Below are 21,195 nucleotides of genomic sequence, written 5' to 3' on the forward strand. Positions count from 1 at the left end.
GTAAATGATAGGGAGAATATCTTCTTGGGGGAAGATTTCAACAAGGGCATTCTTGAAGGAGGAGGGAAGATTTTGTTTTGATTCATGGCATTTTTCTAGGGGAAGGTTTTCCTTTGATTTTTGCTCTTCATTAATTCAAGAAAAAGATCGAAATTTGTAGAAGATGCTTAATGTATTGGTTGAAACCATAAATCCAAGCCTAGTGTTTTCATTTTTCTTAATCAAACACATTTTCAGGAAAATAAGAAAATAAAAAATAAAAATTGTTTTCAAAAAATGAAAATAGAACATAAAAATTAGAAAATATTTTCCAAAACAAATGCAACCCAACAAATTTTTGAACTTTTATATATATATAGTATAGATGTAGATATAGATTTTCAAACAATAAAATAAAATTATTTTAAAGTATTTGGTGAATAGAAAGTCTTGTTATGAACCTATTATGATGTACCTTGCATGGGTTTAATCCCCCATAGAAGTCAATAAATTTTTTAAAAACACATGATTTTACTAGCTCTTTAGAGTGGATTAAGTTTTTATTAACTTCAATTTATTTGTTACTTAAAATCACAAATGAAGAATTAAGGCCCCTAAAGGAGACAAAATATCATAATTGAAAACCTATGAGATAGAAGAATGAGAAGATCCCATTAGTGGGTGTGGGTCAATTTTGTATGTAAATGATATTGAGGGGGGAAAAAGTGATTTTGGCCACTAATTATAACCCTCAATTGCCCATTGAAAATCATCATTGTAGTCATTAGATTAGTGGACAATCACGGCTATATTTGGTTTTTGAAAAATTTTATAAAAAAAAAAAAAAATTTAAAGTTAAAAAATTATTTTTATTTACTATTTCAAATTCATTTAACTTATTTTAATTTATGATATCTATTAATATAAAAATTAAATAATTTAAAAACATATAAGTTTTTAACTAATTTTAATTATATATATTTTTTTTTGTATTTTTTAGAAGACAACCAAATAGAAGAAAATCATTTTTCTCAATATTTTTTTTTCATTTTTTAGTATTTTTTAGGAATCAAACATAATCTTAGAGAAAGTATAAAGAAAAAATCATCCATATAAATTAATGTGATGATTTATATGTAAGTATTAATTAAGTTAACTAGAATTATAGTATGCTAATCATGATGGGCTTAGTTTCGTATTGGGATTAATGCCATTGGATATGTTGGTTTCTTGCAGGTAATCACTTAGGTATAGGATCAATAGCTTAGTTGCCTAAGATAATTAATTAAAGTTATAAAACATAAAAAAAAAAAAAAAAAAATCCTAGAAAATTAATGAAATTGATAATTAATTTAGAATAAAATTTAATTGGAATATTTAATATGATAAATTAATAATTCAACACCCATAATTCTAAAGTTGCTCCACTCTTATTTTGAAAATTCACTTTATAAAATCATCTTTATCTTTAATGAAAAAAATCCTCCAATTGTCCATTTTTATAAATAATATTAATATTATACCTTTTTTTTTGGTTAAAATGGATATTAATATATTAAAGTTTTCAATAATATATTAAAATATTTGAAAAAGTTGCATAAATCTTTTAAAATGAGTACTAATACTATAAAAATTATAAGAGATAAATAAGAAATAGATGGATAATAAATTTTTTAATGAATAATAGAATTATAATTTTATTTTATTTTTTATAAAAAGAATGATACTAATATTAAAAATTAATAATAGTTCATAATATTTTATTTAAAATTAGTTATGAAAATAAATGCATCCACTTTTTTTAAATATAAAAATGAATCAAGTTTAAAAATATTTAAACTAATTTTTCCTATTTTTAAAAATATTTTTTAAGTAAAAAAATTAAAAATAAATATTTTTAGACAAGAGAGTTGCATCAATTTTGATTATTTGTAACTTCATCCAACAATTTTGATTTACTATTTATTTATTTATTGTCTAAATTGGATTTGTTCTCAATGGTTCTATCTTGTTCCCATTTGAAATTTGTTGTTGAAGGTCGATCCACTGCATAATTAATGTTATTGTCACCAATACATATTAATGTATTTTTCACTATTGCTTTTATTTGGGTCTCTATCAATGGATCTACATGCCATTAAAAATCCCTCATTTTAATGATTATACTTTCAAAAAAATGTGTAATTGATCTTAAATTAATCTTGTTTGTGGATGTATAGCTTGATTTTTGCCTTCTCATAGGTCCATTTTTAAATAAATATTAATATTTTACTTTTTTTTTTTTGTTAAAAGGGATAATAACATTTTAAAATTTTCAAAAGTTTCATAGCACATGAGTTATTTTTAAACTAATATTAATACTATAAAATTTATAATTTTTATAAAAAGTTATAAAAGGTTAGTCTTCTCTTTCAAAAACTAACTTAAGCTTAGAAGGTGCGTGTTTGAAAAAACCATCCAAACATACCTTATTGCATAAACATTCATTTAAAAGAAGTTGGTCGTGTACCAACAAATAATACTCTTTTAAATGGATAATATAATTATAATTTTCATCAAATATAAAATTTAATATTATAATAAAGCCAAAAACCCTATTTCATTAGAAAATGATAAAAATAAATAAATAATAATAGTTAATAATATTTTATTTAAAATTAGTTACCAAAATAAATACAATTCGCTTTTTCTAAATCTATAAACAAATCAATTTTTTTCATTACACAATTGTTTTTAAAAACTATGAGACTTATTACCAAATAAAAAGTATTAATTCTCATTTAATTTGAAGTTTGTGGTTTAATAAAAAATTTAAATAGTTATAAGCAAAGGAGAAATAAATATGAACTTACCACACCAATTTTGATTTATAAATTTATGACATTAATTGGCTCAATTTTATAGTTTCAAATTAGTTTTAAAAATTAATAGTTACTCTTATTCTAGGGAAAAGTGAGATTTGATTCACTAATATGAAAATATATGGATAAAAGAATCTAAAAAATTTTACATGCATTTTATTTAGTCATTTGATTATTTTCAAAAATGTCACTTTACTTGTCATGTCATCCAAATCAATTGACAATTAGACTCCTCCATGTAAATGTTTCCCTTCATTTTAAATATTTTATTATTATTATTATTTTATTCGGGAATTTTTTTCCCTAAAAAAATTATAAAGTAAGAATTAAAAAAGAGAGAGTTTATTCTAGTATTAATAAGTTAAAAATAAATTCATATCCTTGACAATAAATAAACCAATAATAAATTTGTATTTATTATATAATATTAATAATTGTTTAATATAATAGAAAATAATATTTGTTGTAAGAGTTTTTCAGATATAAAATATTTTACAATATAGTTGTAATTTGATATATAGTATAAAAATAAATAAATAGATAAATAATTATTTTATATTAAAAAATTAATAATAATTAAAATAATGATATATTATTAAATTTATTATTTATTATTTAATAGACAACCTTATTACGTTTTGAATTGGTAATTATAACTAAGTAGGACAATATTTCCTTTTAGAATTCAAAAAAATAAAAAAAAATATTAATCCTATTTAAATAGGATATTTTCGCACAATATTTCCTAATGGAAACTAAAATAATAATAATAATAATAATAAAAAAAAATATCTAAAAAAGGAGAAACATCTACATGGAATAACGTAGTTGTCAATTAATTTGAATGTCCTAACAATAAAGAGATGTTTTTTTGGAATAATTAGATGACTTATTAAAAAATGGATGTATTTCAAACTATTTTTAAATTGATAAAGATAATACTAATTTAAAATTTTGAGGTTTTTTTTTTATATTTTTTATATTTTTATATTAGTGAATCAAATCCTATTTTTTCCCTTATTTTTTGTACCTTCATCTAATTGATTTATTTATTTTTTATTTTTTGCATTTTAAATAATACAAATTAAAAATTCGTAGGTATCAATACCTTAAATTCTTTTTTAATTTTTTAATTTTTAAAATTTTTATTTTTTATATACCAAAAGGTTCAAAAATTAAAATGATATGTAATGAATCCCTAACTTGACTCTTCCATTTCATTTCTTTCAAATCTTATGTCATAAGTTGATAGAATATTTGAAATATAAACTTTTGAGTTCTTTCCATGGAAATTGTATAGATATATGGTTAGATGGATTGTGAAATGTGAAAAACTAGAGAGTGTCCGAAGAGGGGGAGCGTCCGAGGAGATGGGATTGGGATTGTAGTAACAGTGAGCGCCACAAAGTGATGGCGATGGCAATCCAATTGCTTTCAACGATTCCACGCCAGCTGTTTTCGAAAATCCCCACCTCCTCATGTGCTTTGTCTCTCTTCTTTCCTTGGCTCTCATTTTTATATTGCTTCTCTCTATTTTCCACACACCGCACCTCCCCCACTTCCTCCACTTCCCTTGTGGTCTTCTCATCCACCCATTTCTCTTTCCCCCTCCATTTATCTGGTAATCTTTTATTGATTCCTTCCAGTTTCTATTCAGCTGGTGTGTTGTTTGTGTTTTATTGATGATTTTGTGATTTGGGTTTGTTTCGTTTGCCGGGTCTTGTTTGAGAATTGGGTACTAGGAGGAGATAAAAGGATTTTTCTTGGATTTGGCTATGTGATCGGGCTGCAGTGGTGGGATTGAAATTGCTCTTGAAAAGGGTATTTTTCATTGCTTTTTATCTCGTTCTCAACCATGGAAAGTCGCAGTATTGATGCGGAACCAAGTCCTTTTTTGAGGTTTGTTCTATTTTGGATCGCTTGATTTTGCCTCGGCTACTATAAATGTTGATATGTTTTTTTAGCAATTACGGCTTTTCTATTTTGGGGCTTTGGTGAAATTTGTTTGGATTTTTGCGTCTAAATTTAATTTGTTCTGACTGATTCTGTTGTGTTCTCTTTTGAAATTTTTTTGTTGAAAATTTGGTTATTGAAGCTTGATCAACTGCATGATATATGTTATTGTCACCAATGCATATTTATGACTATGACACACAACTCATGTATTTTTTTTGCACTATTGCTTTCAGGCTGTTTTATTTGGGTCTCTATCAATGGATCTATTAATGATTATACATTTAATCAAATGTGTGATTGACAATTCAAATTAATCTTAGTTTTTGTGAATTTGTAGTTTGACTTCTGCCTTCTCATATGGGGTTGCTTCAATGGCCATGGTGTTCATCAACAAGGCAGTTCTCATGCAGTATTCATCCTCGATGACCCTTCTCACTGTTCAGGTATTTAGTTGATAAAGAGAAAAAGGAGGGGAAAAAAAAAGAAGAAACATTGTTCTGGTTTTCAATTTCTATAATTGTTTTTTTGGTTTTTCAAATTCCTGATATGGGTTTTTATTTTCTATGTTTTTTTTAAGCAATTGGCGACAGCCTTGCTAATACACTTTGGTCGAGTGATGGGTTACACAAGAGCTAGAGGGATAAATATGGCTAGTGCAAAACGGCTTTTCCTTGTTTCACTATTCTATAATGCAAATGTGGCATTTGCTTTGGCAAGCTTGAAAGGAGTTAATATTCCAATGTATATTGCAATTAAAAGACTTACACCTCTTGCTGTACTGATAACTGGATTTTTTTCGGGAAAGGGGAGGCCCTCAACACAGGTATGTTGTTGGCCTTTTCAGGATTTTCTTATTATTTGATCAGTTCCATTAAAAATTTTCATTTTTTTTTAATGTAAAAGGTTATATTTGTGATATTATGATTTTAATGTCTCTGATATTTTTTTTTTCATATCTAGATCCTACTAGATTTTAATTTGTTCCTTGTGACAGAAATGTAAATGTTCTGGACCCAGATTTTATGATGAAGTTCTGCTTATAGTTGCATGACATTCTATGTATGATAAATTTATTGAACTGTCTGCATGGGTAGTTGTTATATCATTCATCCTGATAAACTGTTATTACAACTTGAATCAAACAAAAGAAGACAGAAAAAATGAAGCATACAACTCTGTAGAAGAACTGGCTGTAAATCACTAATACTGAAGCTGCCTCACTTAGAAATGTATGACTGGTGATTTTCTGTTAGCTAACTTGGCCTAGGATGGATGTGCAAATACAGAAAATCACAAAACTTGCCAGATTGGACAAAATATATTGAATTTGATGTTTCTGAAGAGCTTTGATGATGGTAATGTATCCAAATCATCAAGTTACCACCAACAAAGATACAATATAAGGATTTTGAACTGATTGGCCAATGCTGCATGGGCCCATGTATGCGACAATTAAACAGCATTTGTCATATATTTGGGATCCATCTTCTGTGTACAAAAGAACTTGGTCTAATCTATTCATCAAAATTGCTGATCTAGGTGTCCTTGTGCCTGCATCACTGTAACAGTGCTATAGCTTTAGAGATCCAAGCAGTAAGCTGGACACAGATTGAACCAATTGTTGTGCATGTTTCAATGCATGTAACTATTGAAATTTTGTGCACAGGGAATGACTGAGGGGAAGCGCTTTTTTTTTTTTTTTTTCCTGGTATCAAAAGATAGCACTGGACTGATTAATAATGTTATAGATGTTGTAGAAACAGTTTCTAGACTTCTATTGGATTGGGGCTTCGTTACAGTGTTTATTAAAAATTATGAAATAGAGATAACTTTTATAAAACTTTACCTTTAGAATGCATTTTATGTGTCTGAATGCCCTTACTTTAAACATTAGAGACATATTGCTACAAAGAAAGATATGAACATTATGTGAAGCTGTTTAATAAAAGGGGAGTCAAGAAGATGAAATGCATGTGCATATGTGGGTTCACATTAAGCATTAAATGTTTGTCATAAATGTTAATAGTGAAAATTATGTATATATCAGGAGTGCCTGCTTAAAAATTTGGCTAATTATCCACACGCATAAAAAGACTGAAACAGGGGATTCAACCTAATACCCAAATAGTAAATGGGGGAACTGGAAATGTCTGGTAAGTTTGAGAATATGTGGTTGAAATTGGATAGTCTTGGGGCCCCAATTAAGAGATGGTATGGGTGTGGGGGTGGGTGGGTGTGTGTGTTGGGGGTCAGGGGAATGAGGCTGCTGAATTTTTTCTTGGCATGCAATCTTAAGGCTTTGAAGCAGGATTAAAAAAGTGGAATAGAGCAGGAGTATTAGATTAGATTAGGAGTGAGGTGGGATCTTGCTTTCAAGCCACGAGGGAATGCAGTCATGGAGCACATTTCAGGGAAACTAGTTGGAGGTATTTTGTTGCTTTGTGGCTAAGGGAAGGTGATTGAAATGCAAGATATCTATTTTTTTGAAACAATTCTCGACAACATGAAAGGTTATTATATCACTAGGCACAATGTTGATGAATTTTGTCTGTGAAAACTTAATGATTTGATATTTAGGGGTTTGGTCTTTCTTTAAGTCATCATATTCAGATCTTAAGGAGGATATGTTTAAATCTATTGTTTTGGATGCCTTTCTTCTTATTTTGTTGTTGGGGGTTGGGATTGGGGTTGTGTTTAGTGGGGTTTGAATGGATGAAGCCCCTAATCCTAATGCTTTCTTTGTTGCATTTTGGCAATGAATCATGATGCTCTTATAGGGGATAAGATGCCTTAATGAAATCCATTCAGCTGGATCTTCTGAGTGTAGTCCTAGTATAATCTTCTTGGTGTTGGTCCCTGAGAAGGAGAGAGCTAAGGATGTTTGAGATTCAGTTGAGCAATTTAGTGGAGGGGTTCTTTTTAAGCTGTTGGAAAAATTCTTGCTAATGAGCTGAAGAAAGTGATGGGAAAGTTGTTTCTAATTCTCAAAATGCATTAGTCAAAGGTAGACGAATACTTGATCCAATTTTTATCACTAAGAAGCTACCAATCCTTCATTCTTGATTGTTAATTGAAGAGTGTTCAATAGGAGCTAGTCTGAACGTTGAATAAGAGAAAACTTATGATTATGTTCACTGGGATTTTTTATGATGGGCTCTAGTCTCAGTAGATTTGATAGATTCTTTATCATGGTGTTGGTGGTGGTGCAGTGAATTTATGATTTTAGGATGGGATATAGAGAAGGTCTTACTTATGAGATACATCCTAAGTTGCTCGTTGACAATACTCTTTTGTCTTTTGTGGTGCTAGTGGGGTTCAGTTGTCATGTTCTTGGTGCATATTTTTATGTTTTGAAGCCATTTTTGACTGAAGGATCAACTTTTCCAACAGTGAGATTATTTCCCTGTCTTTAGTAGAAGAGATTGAGGCTTTAGCTTCCATATCTGTGTACAAGGTCAGCAAGCTTGCATGGCAAGCAGAGGAGATTAAGGCTTTGGCTTCCATATCAAGGCAAAGTGCTTCTTCGAAATCTAGAGTTGTGAAGGCCAGTGGTTTATGTTTCAAAAAAATGACCAGTAGTGTGGAAGAGGGAATATTTCCTTGGGTTTAAAGGAAACTACATGAGGACTTCCTGTGCATGGTGGATGGGTAGGCTCCCTCATTTGGTTAAATGGTCATCTGTGCACACTTCTAAAGAGGGTGGTAGTTTTGGAGATTTTTAAGGGAAGCAGCCCTGGAGATCTTTAGGGGAATGTGATAAGCTCTGGAGAATAGTGGTGGTCAATAAATTTGGATAGTTGGGAGGAAGGGCATGGGAGCCTTTTGGGAATTCTAGAGGTTGTTTGAGGACTCAGTTTCTTTCTCTGAAAGGAGGACATTTTGTAAATGCAACTAATGGGTTAGCTTACTGTATAAACTGAAGAACAGAAATAAAAATAAGCCCTAATAATTCACTGCAATAGTAGTATGAGTGATGGTATGCACAAACTGCTAAAATAACCTGCTAAATTATTGCTCTTATTTGATATAAAAGCTAGTAATATTGACTACTTAATTAATTTTTAATTAAACTAAGTAAATCCTCATGCATATATTATAATATTCCTAGTACAAAAAGAAAATCCCAAATAAACACACTTTTTTTTTCTTTGTTAAATCTCTACTTTTTCTTGCGCTCAAAGACTTTGTATCTAGTTACTGCCTTATCTTACAAAAATTAAGGTATGAAGGTTTTTCTGGAGGAAAAGTTATCTCATTATGGCTGTTGCAGTTATTGTTTTCTTTTTTCCTTCTTTTATTGAAGGGAGTTCTAATAAGTGCATAACCTACAAGCTCCCACCATGTATTCATCCTTATTCTGAAAGTGGATTGTTGAGAATAAGATTGCATTCATAGTTTACCCCATGCTGACTAATTTGTTTCTTCTGCACCCAAGTCTTTCTCATTACCTTCTTTTCATCTCTCCTTGTCAAGCGCTGTACCAGCTTACCCATCTGTCTAACTTCCATGAAGCTATGTCTTCCATTCAAATTTAAAGTTTCTTTGGTCAAACTCTCTTGAAATAATAAATTCTCATCTTCTCTTCTTGTCCCAACTACTTGTTATCTGACAAAAGCTTTCTGGTCCAGACTCCAGACTATAAAGGCATTTTTTTCTAATCTAAAAGCTCCCAAATTGTATATAATCCTATGAATTTAGCGGAGATTGGTATTAGCCTGTTGGTCAGTTTAATGCACACCATCACATGAAGGTTGTTGTTTAAAAATGCAATGATTATATTTTGGGCATACAATGTATATCATTCTTTAACAATACCATGTTGAATTACCGATTTTCCTGAAAACTTGAGTTATTAGAATTTGGACCCATAATATATGTCATGCTTTAATACATCGGCACAGATAGCAGTAAGCTCACAAATTTTGTGATCACGCATAATTAGACAGTTAAATAAGGTGTGGGAAGGACCTAAACCTAAGATCTTCAGTTAACTGGAGCTCTAATACTATATTTGGGTTATGAACTTTCCTAAAAGCATAAGCTTTAGAAAATCTGGTTTATTTAGAGCACGATATACAGTGTGGATCCAAATCCTAGGATTTAAGCCTACAATGTTTACCATGCTCAACACCAAAATATCAGGCTAAATTCCAGAAACTAGCATCATGTAGACAGATTTTAAATGGTTCCTAAAGTGTATATGTGTTCCTACGTCTTATTTCAGGTATCACTTTCAGTAATTTTGACTGCTGCTGGTGTTATCATAGCTGCGTTGGGAGACTTTTCCTTTGACCTTTTCGGATATAGCATGGCCCTTACTTCTGTTCTCTTCCAGGTTATATCTTAGGTCTTCTATTGTTGATTCTGAGTTTTGTTCAGTTCGTAATCATGCTTGCATTTCTGATCCAAGTGCTTAATTGCAAACACAGACCATGTACCTTGTGTTGGTGGAAAAGTCTGGTGCAGAGGATGGGCATTCATCAGTTGAGATCATGTTTTACAACAGTTTTTTGTCTCTTCCATTTCTATTATTTCTCATCATAGCTACTGGAGAATTTCCAAATTCTTTGTCATTATTAGTTGCAAAGGTAAGAATCTCGATCCATTTTCATTATATTAGAATACTGTCATATTGCACAGTAATGAAGCCTTAATGTTTTAATGCTTGAGATAAATGCTTGTATTGTTGAAATGGATTTTATATGTTTAAATGCTCTTTTCCATAGTTGATAACTCAAAATGAGATTTTAGAATCATGTGACATGGAATTGGTTAAAAATTGGGAATTGAGTTGTTAAACATTCATTAAATGTATAAGAGAAAAAATAGGGAAGTTACTGTGTCATTACTATATTATAGAACTGTGATTTTATGCAAATCCACTGACTGTAAAGTTAAGAATGAGAGTCTCCTTTCATTGCATTGATAATAAGGTTTGCAATTTCATAACATCATTAAATAGTCAATACTACAAGGAACCAGATAGAGTTAATAATGCTGTCAACCTGAATACATGATATGCAAATTCATTTTCAGATTCAAGAGTTATTGCCTTCATTAGTCAAATCATGTCTACCAATTCTGCATGGTATTCATTTTAATCAAGGTGAATATAACATTTTCTTAATATTGTTAGGCTGACATGGAATTTGTTCACTTTCTAGTGCTAAGTGTATGTTTAAATATTATGTATTCAGTTACAAATAAAATAATTATAGGATATACCTTGTGCTGCACAATTTAATAGAGTATTTGGCTCCTGTCCAATGCAAAAGAGGATAGGTCATCTCTTGTCCTCTTTATAGTATAATGGTACTTGGAAAATCCCTAAATCTATCATAGCAAACAATCCATGTGGATTTCTTTTTTTTTTTTGGGATATAAGCAAGCAAATAATCTATTAAAAGAGCACTAATGAAAAGGAAGCACACCCTATGCATATAGGAAGTATATGGAAAAAACAAACCAAAGAATACCATGTGGAATTTGTATTAGGAATGGAAAATACCTAAATCTATCATGGCAAACAAGCCATGTAGGTTTTTTTTTTGAATAAGCAAGCAGATAATCTATTAAAAGAGTGCTAATGGAAGGGAGTGCACCCTATGTATATAGGAAGTATACACAAAAAACAAAACATATGTAGAATTTGTATTCCTAATGAAAAGAATATTAAATCTGATAAAAAAAATGAAAAGAATATTGAAAGAATTTTTTAATTTCTTTGATCTCAAAAAAATAAAAATTCAAGAAATATGAAAAGTATTTTTAATTAATTTTTTTTTGCATAAAATTTAGAATTGAGAGAAGAAAAATATTCTCTTGACTTTGTTAATATTTTTTATTTGCATTCTTAATAAAAATGGCATGAAACTTGAGGGGGAAAAAAAATTCACTGATTTTATGATTCCCTAAAAAACCAATAAATATAAAAGATAAGTTTTTCCAATTAATCATTCTTTAAATTAAAATTTAAAGTTGAGAGAAAAGAAGATTTTTTTTTAGTGCCTATTCAATTTGCTATGAAAATATTGTTACATTTTATATAGAAATTAATTTCTTTTATTTATCAATTGGATTCTAAAAGGTTAATTGAAAAATAAAATAGATAAAAACAAATCATAATTTTTTTTTAACAAATAACTAATGTGCTACTTTTGCCCCAATGGATATGGGAATTTGCCACATTTTATTACCTTGTAAAGAGAGTAGAAGATGTTCTATCCTCCTTCGTTTGAGAGAAACCAAATCCTTCTTAAAAGGGATTTCCTTCTTGCCCTCAAAATACTCCTTCATGTCTAGCCATTGGGGGTGATCAACTATGATTACATTTTTTTTCGTATCTAATTGAAGCTTTGAGTTGATCAATTCAATGAATCTGTTGAGCATGCCTGTCTCATCCCACCTAGGTTGTTTGGCTGAGATATCGAAAGGTAGGATTCTGATTGTGAGGAGGTGAGGCTATTGCTCTTGGTATGGCAGGTGAGTTGCTAGCTATGGACCAAAGAGAAGGGCATATGTGATATCAAGTAGGTGAAAGAGCTAAAGAAATGTTTGAGGTCAAGGTGAGAGCTAGAGAGAGTAGATTATACATTCCTAGGGTAAAGCTATCACTTCCATGGCCACTAGGGAGTCATTAAAGTATGAGTCCATACACTTGAGAGTTCCTTTCTCAGTCCTCCCACTGCCTCTTATTCTTTTTTCTCAACATAAGGTGATTTTCAGAGGGTTAATCGAGTACAAGAAAAATCTTTGAGTCAACAAGCTCAGCAATGAATGTCCCTTAAAAGAACTGGGGTCCTTTTAATTTAAATTTGAATGGAAGAGAAGGACCACTTTGACTGCAGACAAAATGCTTTAAGTAGATTTAGGGTCATCAGAATTTGGTTACTATATCATGCAAGGGGCGCCCCCTTGGGCATATCCGTGGCTTAATCTGAAGATTAAATCCAATAAACTTTTAAATAGATGTAGGAGGCTGTTTGCTAAAGATGAGCATCTTTTAGACTGGTTTCTTTTACATTCTTGCGGGGATAGGAAGTATGCAGGGTGAACTCCCATACTGAAAGGAAATAACTTACATGAAAACATGCCTTTTCAATGATGCATCTAGATGGAATTTTGAAATAACAATTGTCAAAAATATCGAAATTCAGTTCCACATGCATCTTTTGGGAAACTGTCTAAGAGATGTTCTAACATGTTTGGTGGATTGGAAATAAATGGACTGTCTGGGAGAACAAAATTCATTTGTGGGAACCAATTTGGAGAACTTCCAGATGGTTTAAATTTAAATCAATAAATTTCCTGTACAACAGCAGCATGCTTTGGAAGAAAACACCAATGGTTAGATTACCAATTGATTTGTGCTCATTTTACTTGTTATTGATTTAGAGAAAATGCTAACCTGTGTGCCCTGCTTACTGGCATATACCTATGCTACATATGTCGGAAGAATCAAGCTCCTTCTTCTCCTCCCTCCCTTTTCCTGAAAACCAAGAAAAAAAGGGGCAAAAATACAAAAGAATGGAAAATGGAGCCAGTTTGTTGGGTTGTCCATGATGCCATAGTGACATTATAATCTTGATGAATTAGAAGGCAACTTTTTCTGACTAGTTTTCATTGATTTCACAATTAATTTATAATACCCATTGTGGCTGGTATAAAATTATCTATTCTGCTATATGCTAGTACTTCACTATAATGTAAAGCTGGCTTTAACATGAAATTTGTTTTGACTGGGCAGAGTAATTCATTATCATTTTTGGTGATCCTTATTCTTTCATTGGTGATGGGTATAGCTCTGAACTACACGATGTTCTTATGTACAATAGTCAATTCTGCTCTAACAACAACCATTGTTGGAGTCCTCAAGGGGGTTGGATCCACGGTATGTGTAAAGCATCTTTTATGTTTGTTTATTTCCTTACTGCCCAGAAGATTGTAGGAAGGAAAGACATTCTGGAATTTTACAGCCCTTCCTACAGCATATTGTTGTAAATTTCCAATTTCTCCCTTCCACCTTCTTCAATCTTTGCAGCCACCCAAGTTAGCATGACACAATTTGACAGTTTTCAGTATGTTATTTAATCCAACAGTGACAAACCACAATTCTTCTCTTTTTTCTGTCCAGACCCTTGGTTTTGTCTTACTGGGTGGAGTGAAGGTACATGCATTGAATGTGACTGGATTGGTTATCAACACAGCTGGTGGTGTGTGGTATTCATATGCCAAATATCAGCAAAAGAAGAGCAAGCCACCAAAGCTAATGTCTGATTTGGAGGCTCATAGGAAATGAAATCAATAATAGAGGATTTCAGGTGGTTACTAATTCTTGGTTCTTTAAGTCCATCTCTATGAATTGTATCATTCATTAATGAAGTAATAAACATGTCTTTCATTTCATAATGATCTCTTGATGGTTCCTTAAACATGATTTAATACAAGACATCGCCCTTTACACGACAAGAGTGACACATTCAAAAAGTTGGTCGAATAGAATTATGATGACAACTGTTAATTGTTGTAGATGATGGGGATTTGTCTTTGGTGGAGTCTGATGTTTCCTTCCAAGTATAGTCACAAGAGTTGCCATTATAACAAACAACTTCAAATTGGGTGCTCAAATCTCTATTTTTCTCCATATATAATTCTTCAGCAACGCTGCTGCTTCTTCTTCTTCATCATCATCATCTTCTTCTTTTCATGTTTTCCGGCCAAAGGGGGCATGATTTTTGGGTTTTTTTTCTGGAAAAGGAATGAAATGTTGGAACTGTATTGAAGAAAGAAAGGAGAAGATGGATAAATTTAGATTGCAGAAGAGGGGGAGGGGGGACATGGGTACAAGATGATAGTGAAAGGGGTTTGTTTTGTTGTGTGCCCTGAGTAGAGGCCATTGCCTTTCAAAATTATTTAAGACTGACATTTACCAAACCATTCTATTTGCATGCATGGTACCTGGATTTGGGGATGTCATGAGGCAGCTGGAAATTTAGGTAGATATGTAGGTTTTTGGCACAAAAGACATGAGGTAGCTTGGGTATTGATAGACTCCTACTGTTCATTCCCATGTGCCTACTTACTTTGTATTAAAATTACTCTGGGCTTCTTCTGAGGCTTATAACAAGCTTCTGTGACTATCAAATTTTGGGTGTTGTGGCATTAAATTATGTATCTCTCTCTCTCTATATATATATGGATAGATGGGGCGAGCTAAAATTGGGGTGGTGGGGATGATGGTTGTGTCTTGGAGAGTGATGGGGTGGTTAGCGGAAGAAGAGGCAACAGGAAATGGGTGGGTGGGACAGGGTGCCCATAATGTGTGAGAGGGGCGAAGGACAAGAAAGGGTTGGGCTCTAACTACTTAGCCCTTGTGCATCTGTCTCCTACTTTGACTGAAAATGAAAGGCTGCCTTCCGTGGCTGACTGCCTCAGGCTGTGCTTGTCCAACATTCTTCATCATGTTACGTGTGGCCACTGCCCACTGCCCACTGCCCACTGCCCACTGCCCACCTCCCACCTTTATTTTCAGCATCCCCCTACTTCATCTCATAACTTGGCTTCGACCAACCAGTAACTAGTAAACTTGACTCACGTGTCATTTTCAGATGACCTTCAAATCGTGAAAGCCAATGGAAACTTCTTTTTGGAAACAATTCCTCAGCATTCAGAAAGGGGAGAGATGAAGTTGTCTGAATAAGTCGTGTACCTTAAAACTTAAAAAGTCAAATTTGAAATGCTGGAACAAAGCATAGGAATGGGGACGCATTTCTTCTCCTATTCTTCCATTCACATTCTATTTTCATTTTTATTCCCAAGTATCAAACCTGGGTGGTTTTGCCGACACTCGCCATCTCATTTGAAATATGAGAATGTGGGCAAGTCGCTGTTGGAACACCCACGCTTGCCCCTCAACAGTCCTTTTCCTTTTGGATGCTTGGCCCACTCCATTAAAACCTCAACAAATTAGTTTCTCCAGGATTTTTTCTCTCACCCTTTTATTATTTTCATTTTTGAGGCTCTCAAACACAATGAGAACACCTATGGAGATATATATATATATGGAAATGGAAAAAGCAAAGGAAGAGACGTAATTTTAGAGCAAGTTTGAATGCATAATTTCACATGGGTTGTTTGTCCTTTTAATATTTATAAAACAATCAGCTGATTCTCTGTCTACCTCCATCCCACAATTTCTTTCATTGTTTTTTTTAATTTTTATTTTTGAAAACACCGTCGGAATAATCAAAGTACTTGTGTCAACAATTTATACCTTTGCCCACACCTCTCTTTTGCCTTTTGGTCTTGATGTGTCTCTCTTTTTCCCCTCATCTCCCACAGTCAGATGAATTTAGGCTTTTCTTAAGCTCACGTTGAATAGATCGTGACATTTGACTCAAATATTTATTATTAATTTCCATTTTTAATTGTAACTGTGAGTAAGATATTCTTATATAATATTGTTTATGAGGCGACATGAGTTGCTTTTTTGTTTCATATATTGATTGATACATGTGTTAAGTAACTTAAATAGGTAATGTGTACTCATATTTGTACATTTTTACTATAACAATTTGACATTTTTAAAATTTTCATAATAAATTTAGAAATATGTAAAGAAATCATTTATTGCATGTGTAAAAACAAATAAATAAATAAATAAATAAAACTTCATTGGATTATCACATAGTGGAATATAGTGGGAGGCAAACTGATATGGAATATAGTAGGAAGATTCATGGGTTTAGATAAGGCCCTTTAGCCTCTTTTTAACTTTTTGAAAAATCTACTATTTATTATGTGTTGGCAACAGCACAAAAACAAATAAATTCAACTAAAGCGGCTGCCACATTATTACTATGCCAAAAAGAATTGACCTTTCAATTCTAATTTCTTTTTTGTATTCACTTAGAGCTCGTTTAAAAGTGCTTTTTGTTAAATAAAAGCGTTTTTGTTAGCAAGGCTTATAACACCATCACAAGGGAATGAAAATGGAATGACAACTTATTATTTTTAATTTATTTAGTAAACAAGTATTTTATACACGTATATGAAGAAATGTGATAAGAGAAGTCAAAGACCCTTAAATGCTATATATGATAATCACAAAGTAATGACTCTTAACTATGTGGACATAATAAGAAAAATGAGTGAGTTGGTTTGGTTGTGATGGAGATACAACGTCACAGTTATAGCTAATTCATTGATTTTAGCAGATATTTAGTGGATAGATAAGAAAGAATTATAGTTGCTTATCATGCCCCTACAAGATGGAGCCCTCGTCAAAGACTCCAACCTTGGAACAAAGTAGCTTAAATTTGGTGCTTCATGATGGTTTTATAAGAGCATCTACAAGTTGACCATTAGTATTGATGTAGGAGATATTTAGGGAACCTTGCTCAACCATGTCTTACACAAAATGGAAGTCAATTAAGATATGTTTCATATGTGAATGAAAGACAGTGGCACCCACATTATCATAGTTAATAATTGGACGCTTAAGCACAAAGATTCCATGTTCTCTTAACAAGGATCGAACCTAAGATAGTTCAACGACATTGGTGGACATTGTTTGATACTCAATTTCTCTATGGATGAGTGTGTAATGAATTTTTTATTTTTTTTTCAAGATGACCACAAAAGAGAATTTCCACCAAGAAAAACATTATATGTTGTAGTAGAAGTTCGATCATCTCTATTACTAGCCTAATTGGCATTGAAATATGCATATAACAAGAGAGGTTGCTTGGAGAAAAAAAGAATACCATGATCAATGTTGTGTTTGAGATAATGCAATAATTGTTTAGCAACAATCCAATGGCAAGAAATTGGATGGTGCATAAACTGAGACAATTTATTCATGGAGTAGGCTATATCCAAGCAACTGAGAGAGATACTAAAGGGAACCATTATCAAGCACAAGGGGCTAAAAGGGCACCATTATAAGTACAAGGGGCTAAGATGTGGAGAGAAGAGTATGAACTTCTTTAGCAACATACATGTTCATTTAGGTGAGAAGATCCCAAATATATTTTATGTTGAGTGAGTAGAAGCCTATGAAATATAATAGTAACTTCAACATCTAAGAAGTAATGGAGAGCACCCAAGCTTTTCAGTAAGAATCGGTCATAGAGAGCAATTAAAAAGGTGACGACAAATTTCAAATCACTTTTAGTTACTAGAAGGTTATCCACATAAATAAGGAAATAAATGGTGGTAGAGTTGCTACGATATACAAATAGGGAAGTGTGAAATCAAGAATTAAGAAATTTGTAGACTAGAAGAAACTATTTGAGTTCCTTATATTAGACTCTTAGAGCCCATTCTAAGCCATATAACACTTTTTGAGATGATAAACATGAAATGAATTAGAATAATCAACAAAACCAAGGGGTTGAGTCATGAATATTTTTAGGATAGAGACTTTAAAAGCATCACATGATGTAACATTTATTTATATTTATTATTTAATAATAAGATTCCAGTTTCCTTTTTCTACCTATCCTATTTCATGCATTAACACTTATGAGCATTTGAACTTGACATTTTTTGCATTGTATGTGATTTGGGTGTATTAGGGGTTGCATAGAAGATCCAAATCATGGGTTTCTTACAAGTAGATAATTTATTGATAATTGGTTCATGGACTTAGGCAATCCATTTTAGACTCTAGTGTACTACGTCCTAATTGGAGGAATGACTATCTCAGTCATCAAGATGAGTTTCCTATGTGAGTGTACTAGTGTGTATAGTTACACATTGGATAGACTTATAGTGAGTCATGACATAAAATTATTAGGTAGTCATGATCTTACCAAGCTGTTATATTGTATGATTTCTCAATCTTAAGAAAATATTGAGTTTGTGTTGAAGTATGTAATGACTTTGACTTACGAGTGAGATCCTAAGGTGGTAATATATTTCCTATTGATAGAATTTAGTAACAATAGGTATTCTTGATAAGGACACTATGATATCTCATGAAGATTAAGACAATATATCTCCTTGGGTGATCTTAAGGAAGTGTGTTTAGAGAATTTATGGTCATAGTAGTCCCTTAATTGGAACTTGTGATAAATTCTTTATGAGTTGGAGTATATTAGTTTATCACACAATAAGAGAATTTGAGACTTAAGGACTGTAGAGGTAATCTTGAAAGGCTAATAATATTTAATTTGTTAGATTATGGATATCAGTTCATAGGGAATTTGCATACAATGGATAATAGATCACAAACTTGAGCAATTTTAGTCTAATTGTAATTTATATAGGAAACTAAAGTGAGTTGACTCTATAGTGGGATATTGAGTCAATTTAAAAAATGAGTCACTATTTGCCTATGGGTCCTAATGGTGCCCTCTCGATTTCCATGATGACACAATTTACGAGGGTTAGTTGTGTTCTTAGTTCACTTGTGTGCATAAAGGACATTTTGGTAAATATGCAAGATTGCATAAGATCTTATGAATAGTCTTTTTGGACTGGGTTAATTGATTAATTGGAGTTCAATTAAATTAATTAATCAATTATGACTTATGTGGACTGGTTTAAGTGACCTAAGCCCAAGATGGGCTCAAGTCACTTAAGCTCATTAAAAGCCTATAAATACCCTCCTTACGGGTTAGGGTTTTATTCTTGCCTTCCATTCACTCAAAGAGGGAGAAACCTAACCACCAACCCTTCATGACAAGATTTGGAAAAAGTCATTAGGCAGAAGATTCTGAGTTTACGAGATCTTTTATGGATTTAACGAATTCTACATAGACAAATTGATTTAAGAATATCCAAATCTAAGGTGACACTATTCTTTAAATTTAAGTTGTTTTTTATACCTATGTTTTTCGTTGTGTATAGATCAAGAAGCTAAGGAAGTTTATACATGCGCCTAACTAGTCTTGGTATAGAGAATGAAGCAATCTAAGTATTCCCTACAAACAACTTTTCTAAGAAAGAACTTTGTAAGAAGGTCTTATTGATGACCAACAATAAGTTTTGATCCGTGAGTTAATGAGGTAAATCTTCCTTTCAAATATATGATCCTTGAACGAAAGCAATTTATGGAACATATTACTAACCAATCCCAAGTGTCTTGACAAGTTATTGTAGGGGACACAAAGGAAACAACATATTTGGACATTGATGCAGAAATGACATGAAAAATGAGTTTTCCTTTTCTAGAAATATAAAAGGGATTTGGTTTGTGATGGGAATCCTATATTACTCTATTCCTTAGCCTTAGATTAGTTAGGTGTATGTATATCTTCAAAGGCTTTTCTAGATCTATGCATAATGGAAACAATTGCTATTAAAAACAATTTTAGATCTAGAAAATCAGGTATAGATGTGTTTACCAAGATTTGCTTGTTACCATATCATTTCCTATTGGTGTAGAAAACCTTAAAGTTGTAGAAGATCTTATAGACTATCTTCCACCTGTTGACTCCTTTTGGAATCTTGGTACATGAATAATGGAGATTTGGAAGATAGAGATTGGGGTTCTCTCATTGGAACACAAAGGAGAATGACAAAAGTCTAAAGTCCTAAACCCTAAAAGGGTATTTGTAAGTCTCCCATGGGCTTAAGTGACTTGAGCTCACCTGGGGCTTATTTCATTTAATCTAGTCGAAAAAAGAGTCCTAATTAATCAATTAATTCAATCTAAAGATACCATTCACTAACCCATGTGCAACCTTACGTATTTACCAAAATGACTTTATGCACATAGGTAAACCAAAAACCAATTGAACCTCATAAACCACATTAAGGTATATGAGTTTGGGTGGGGACCATTGGAACTGATAAGATAATACTCGTTCCCTCAAAATCCAATTATAAAGTTGACTCAATATCCTACTATCGAGAGCTAATTGTACTTCAGTACCCTATGTAAATAACAACGAGACACAAAGTGCTTAGGTCCGTGACTTGCTATCATTTCATATAATCTCCTCATAAGTTGATGTTTATAATTTAGTAAGGTGAAGGCTATTAGTCTCTTAAGATTACCTTTATAGTCCTTGAGTTACAAATTATGTTTGTTACCTTTACCATAGTTTACCTTAACACACTTCCTTAGGATCACCTAAGGTGACACGTTATCTCAAAATTCATGAAATATCATTGTACCTTTATTGAAAATATATGTCGCTATCAACTTCTATCAACAATTATCCAATCTATAGAGAATATATGATTACTTTAAGATCTCACCCGCATGTCAAAGTTATTGAAAATTTTGGCACAAACTAATATTCTCTCAAAGTTGAGAGACAATACAAACCTAGCAACTTGGTGAAGTCATGACTATTCGATAGTCTTACGTCATGACTCATTGTAAGTTTTTTCTAATGTGTAATTATACACACTAGTGCACTTACCATAAAAACTTTATCCTGATAGC

The 21,195-nt window shown here is 31.9% G+C and overlaps 1 protein-coding gene across 2 annotated transcripts; it reads left to right on the forward strand.

Moving 5' to 3' along the window:
* Positions 1 to 4,090: 4,090 nt before the first annotated feature.
* Positions 4,091 to 14,969, forward strand: LOC100250381 (UDP-galactose/UDP-glucose transporter 7). 2 transcript variants are annotated; one of them, XM_010650534.3, is made up of 8 exons: positions 4,193 to 4,739; positions 5,134 to 5,239; positions 5,374 to 5,619; positions 10,021 to 10,131; positions 10,226 to 10,384; positions 13,543 to 13,686; positions 13,930 to 14,116; positions 14,326 to 14,969. In XM_010650534.3, exons 1-7 carry the CDS (start codon positions 4,696 to 4,698, stop codon positions 14,092 to 14,094), a joined length of 975 nt encoding a protein of 324 aa, XP_010648836.1. In that variant the 5' UTR covers positions 4,193 to 4,695; the 3' UTR covers positions 14,095 to 14,116; positions 14,326 to 14,969. The 2 variants fall into 2 exon arrangements, with proteins under 2 accessions (XP_002271869.1, XP_010648836.1); XM_002271833.5 differs by lacking the exon at positions 14,326 to 14,969 and having other exon boundaries at positions 4,091 to 4,739; positions 13,930 to 14,264.
* Positions 14,970 to 21,195: the final 6,226 nt, after the last annotated feature.

The sequence above is a fragment of the Vitis vinifera genome, chromosome 4, assembly GCF_030704535.1.
Source record: "Vitis vinifera cultivar Pinot Noir 40024 chromosome 4, ASM3070453v1".
NCBI classification, from domain to species: domain Eukaryota; kingdom Viridiplantae; phylum Streptophyta; class Magnoliopsida; order Vitales; family Vitaceae; genus Vitis; species Vitis vinifera.

Excerpts from the sequence above, each read along its gene's own strand:
- LOC100250381 (XM_002271833.5), top strand. The coding sequence starts at position 4,696 with ATGGAAAGTCGCAGTATTGATGCGGAACCAAGTCCTTTTTTGAG. Across the intron at positions 4,740-5,133 it reads GAACCAAGTCCTTTTTTGAG|TTTGACTTCTGCCTTCTCAT; the intron begins GTTTGTTCTATT and ends GTGAATTTGTAG. Across the intron at positions 10,132-10,225 it reads TTACTTCTGTTCTCTTCCAG|ACCATGTACCTTGTGTTGGT; the intron begins GTTATATCTTAG and ends TTGCAAACACAG.